Source organism: Aspergillus costaricaensis (genome assembly GCF_003184835.1).
Source record: "Aspergillus costaricaensis CBS 115574 unplaced genomic scaffold BO79scaffold_5, whole genome shotgun sequence".
In the NCBI taxonomy this organism is placed as follows: domain Eukaryota; kingdom Fungi; phylum Ascomycota; class Eurotiomycetes; order Eurotiales; family Aspergillaceae; genus Aspergillus; species Aspergillus costaricensis.
In genome coordinates this window covers 1,100,267-1,102,032 of record NW_020291805.1, presented here as the reverse complement: position 1 = coordinate 1,102,032, position 1,766 = coordinate 1,100,267, and the positions used below count along the sequence as shown (strand labels likewise).

At 52.3% G+C, this 1,766-nt stretch overlaps 1 protein-coding gene across 1 annotated transcript; it reads left to right on the top strand.

Moving 5' to 3' along the window:
• Positions 1–305: 305 nt before the first annotated feature.
• BO79DRAFT_214629 (casein kinase 1 family protein) lies at positions 306–1,766 on the top strand (the record flags this gene model as incomplete). Its single annotated transcript, XM_025683240.1, has 4 exons — positions 306–317; positions 378–450; positions 515–1,538; positions 1,670–1,766. The coding sequence occupies 4 exons, from the start codon at positions 306–308 to the stop codon at positions 1,764–1,766; spliced, it is 1,206 nt and encodes a 401-aa protein (XP_025543293.1).

Here is a 1,766-nt window from a genome sequence, read left to right as displayed (position 1 = left end):
GGCTTGGTGTCTTGCTTTGCTCCTCGTCCAAGCCGCCTGCCCTCAGCAGACTCGCTCTGCCAAGTGACTACGCGCCGGGATTCTCCCTGCACCTTGTCCTCTGGTGATTTTGCCATCTCTCTAGCAGCATACATTGCCTACTGCCTTCACGCCCCTCCTGCCCCCCTCTTCTTTCACAAACACTCTTTATTTAACACACTTCCTCGAGGGAATGATCTCATCGATCTATAACTAACCCGGATACCGACCTTTAGTTTGCTCAACACCTTACTCACACAGCACGACGGCGTGTCTAATCTATCAAAATGACGACAATGGTTCGTGGCATTTGAATGTTTCCTTCTCTCGTTGAACAGTTATGACTAACACTTCTGTAGGATCTACGTGTCGGTAACAAATACCGTATTGGACGGAAGATTGGAAGTGGTAGTTTCGGTGATATCTACCTGGGTGCGTGACAATTTTCAGGAGGTGAGATGAGTTATCTGGAGCAGCTGGCTAATTGTCCGTTTAGGCACCAACATCATCTCTGGCGAGGAGATCGCCATCAAGCTGGAGAGTGTCAAGGCCAAGCACCCCCAGCTCGAATATGAAGCCCGTGTCTACAAGTCGCTTGCCGGTGGTGTCGGTATTCCTTTCGTTCGCTGGTTCGGCACTGAATGTGACTACAATGCTATGGTCATCGATCTTCTTGGTCCTAGTTTGGAGGACCTGTTCAACTTCTGCAACCGCAAATTCTCTCTGAAGACCGTTCTCTTGCTGGCCGACCAGCTCATCTCTCGCATTGAGTACATTCACGCCAAGTCCTTCATCCACCGTGATATCAAGCCCGACAACTTCTTGATGGGTATTGGTAAGCGTGGAAACCAGGTCAATGTGATCGATTTCGGTCTGGCCAAGAAGTACCGCGACCCCAAGACTCACTTCCACATCCCCTACCGTGAGAACAAGAACCTCACTGGAACTGCTCGTTACGCCAGTATCAACACTCACTTGGGTGTTGAGCAGTCCCGCCGTGATGATATGGAGTCGCTCGGATACGTTATGCTCTACTTCTGCCGTGGTACCCTTCCCTGGCAAGGGCTGAAGGCTGCTACTAAGAAGCAGAAGTACGACCGTATCATGGAGAAGAAGATGACTACCCCTACTGAGGTTCTTTGCCGTGGCTTCCCCAACGAGTTCTCCATCTACTTGAACTACACTCGTTCCCTGCGCTTCGATGACAAGCCAGACTACTCCTACCTTCGCAAGATCTTCCGCGATCTGTTCGTCCGCGAATCTTTCCAGTATGACTATGTTTTCGACTGGACCGTCTACAAGTACCAGAAGAATGCTGCCATGATCGTGGATGCCAACAAGAAGGACAAGGAGGCTGAAGAGCAGCAGCGCCGTCAGGGTGTTGCTGCTGCGGCGCCCATGGGCACCCCCGGTGCTGCCAAGCCCGGTGCCATCTCCAGCCAGCGCCGTAAGGTCATCGAACGTGGAACTCTTGACAACACGCCCGAAACCAACCGGGCCGTGGGAGGGAGTGACAGGATGTGAGTATCTGAAACCTAGGTTCCGTTGTAGGGAACCCCTTTCCTCTGCGTTTGGTGCTTTGTTATGACCCTGTGCGTAGAGGTCGGCTTGAAATCTAGAATCTGACTAATCTCATAGTCTTCGGCGTTAGGCTGCGTTCTGCTTCCAAGGTTGCTGCTTCAGGTGCTTATGGCCCTGCCGGTAGCCGCGCGAAGCGGGACGATGGGTACGGTTCTCAGTGGTACTGA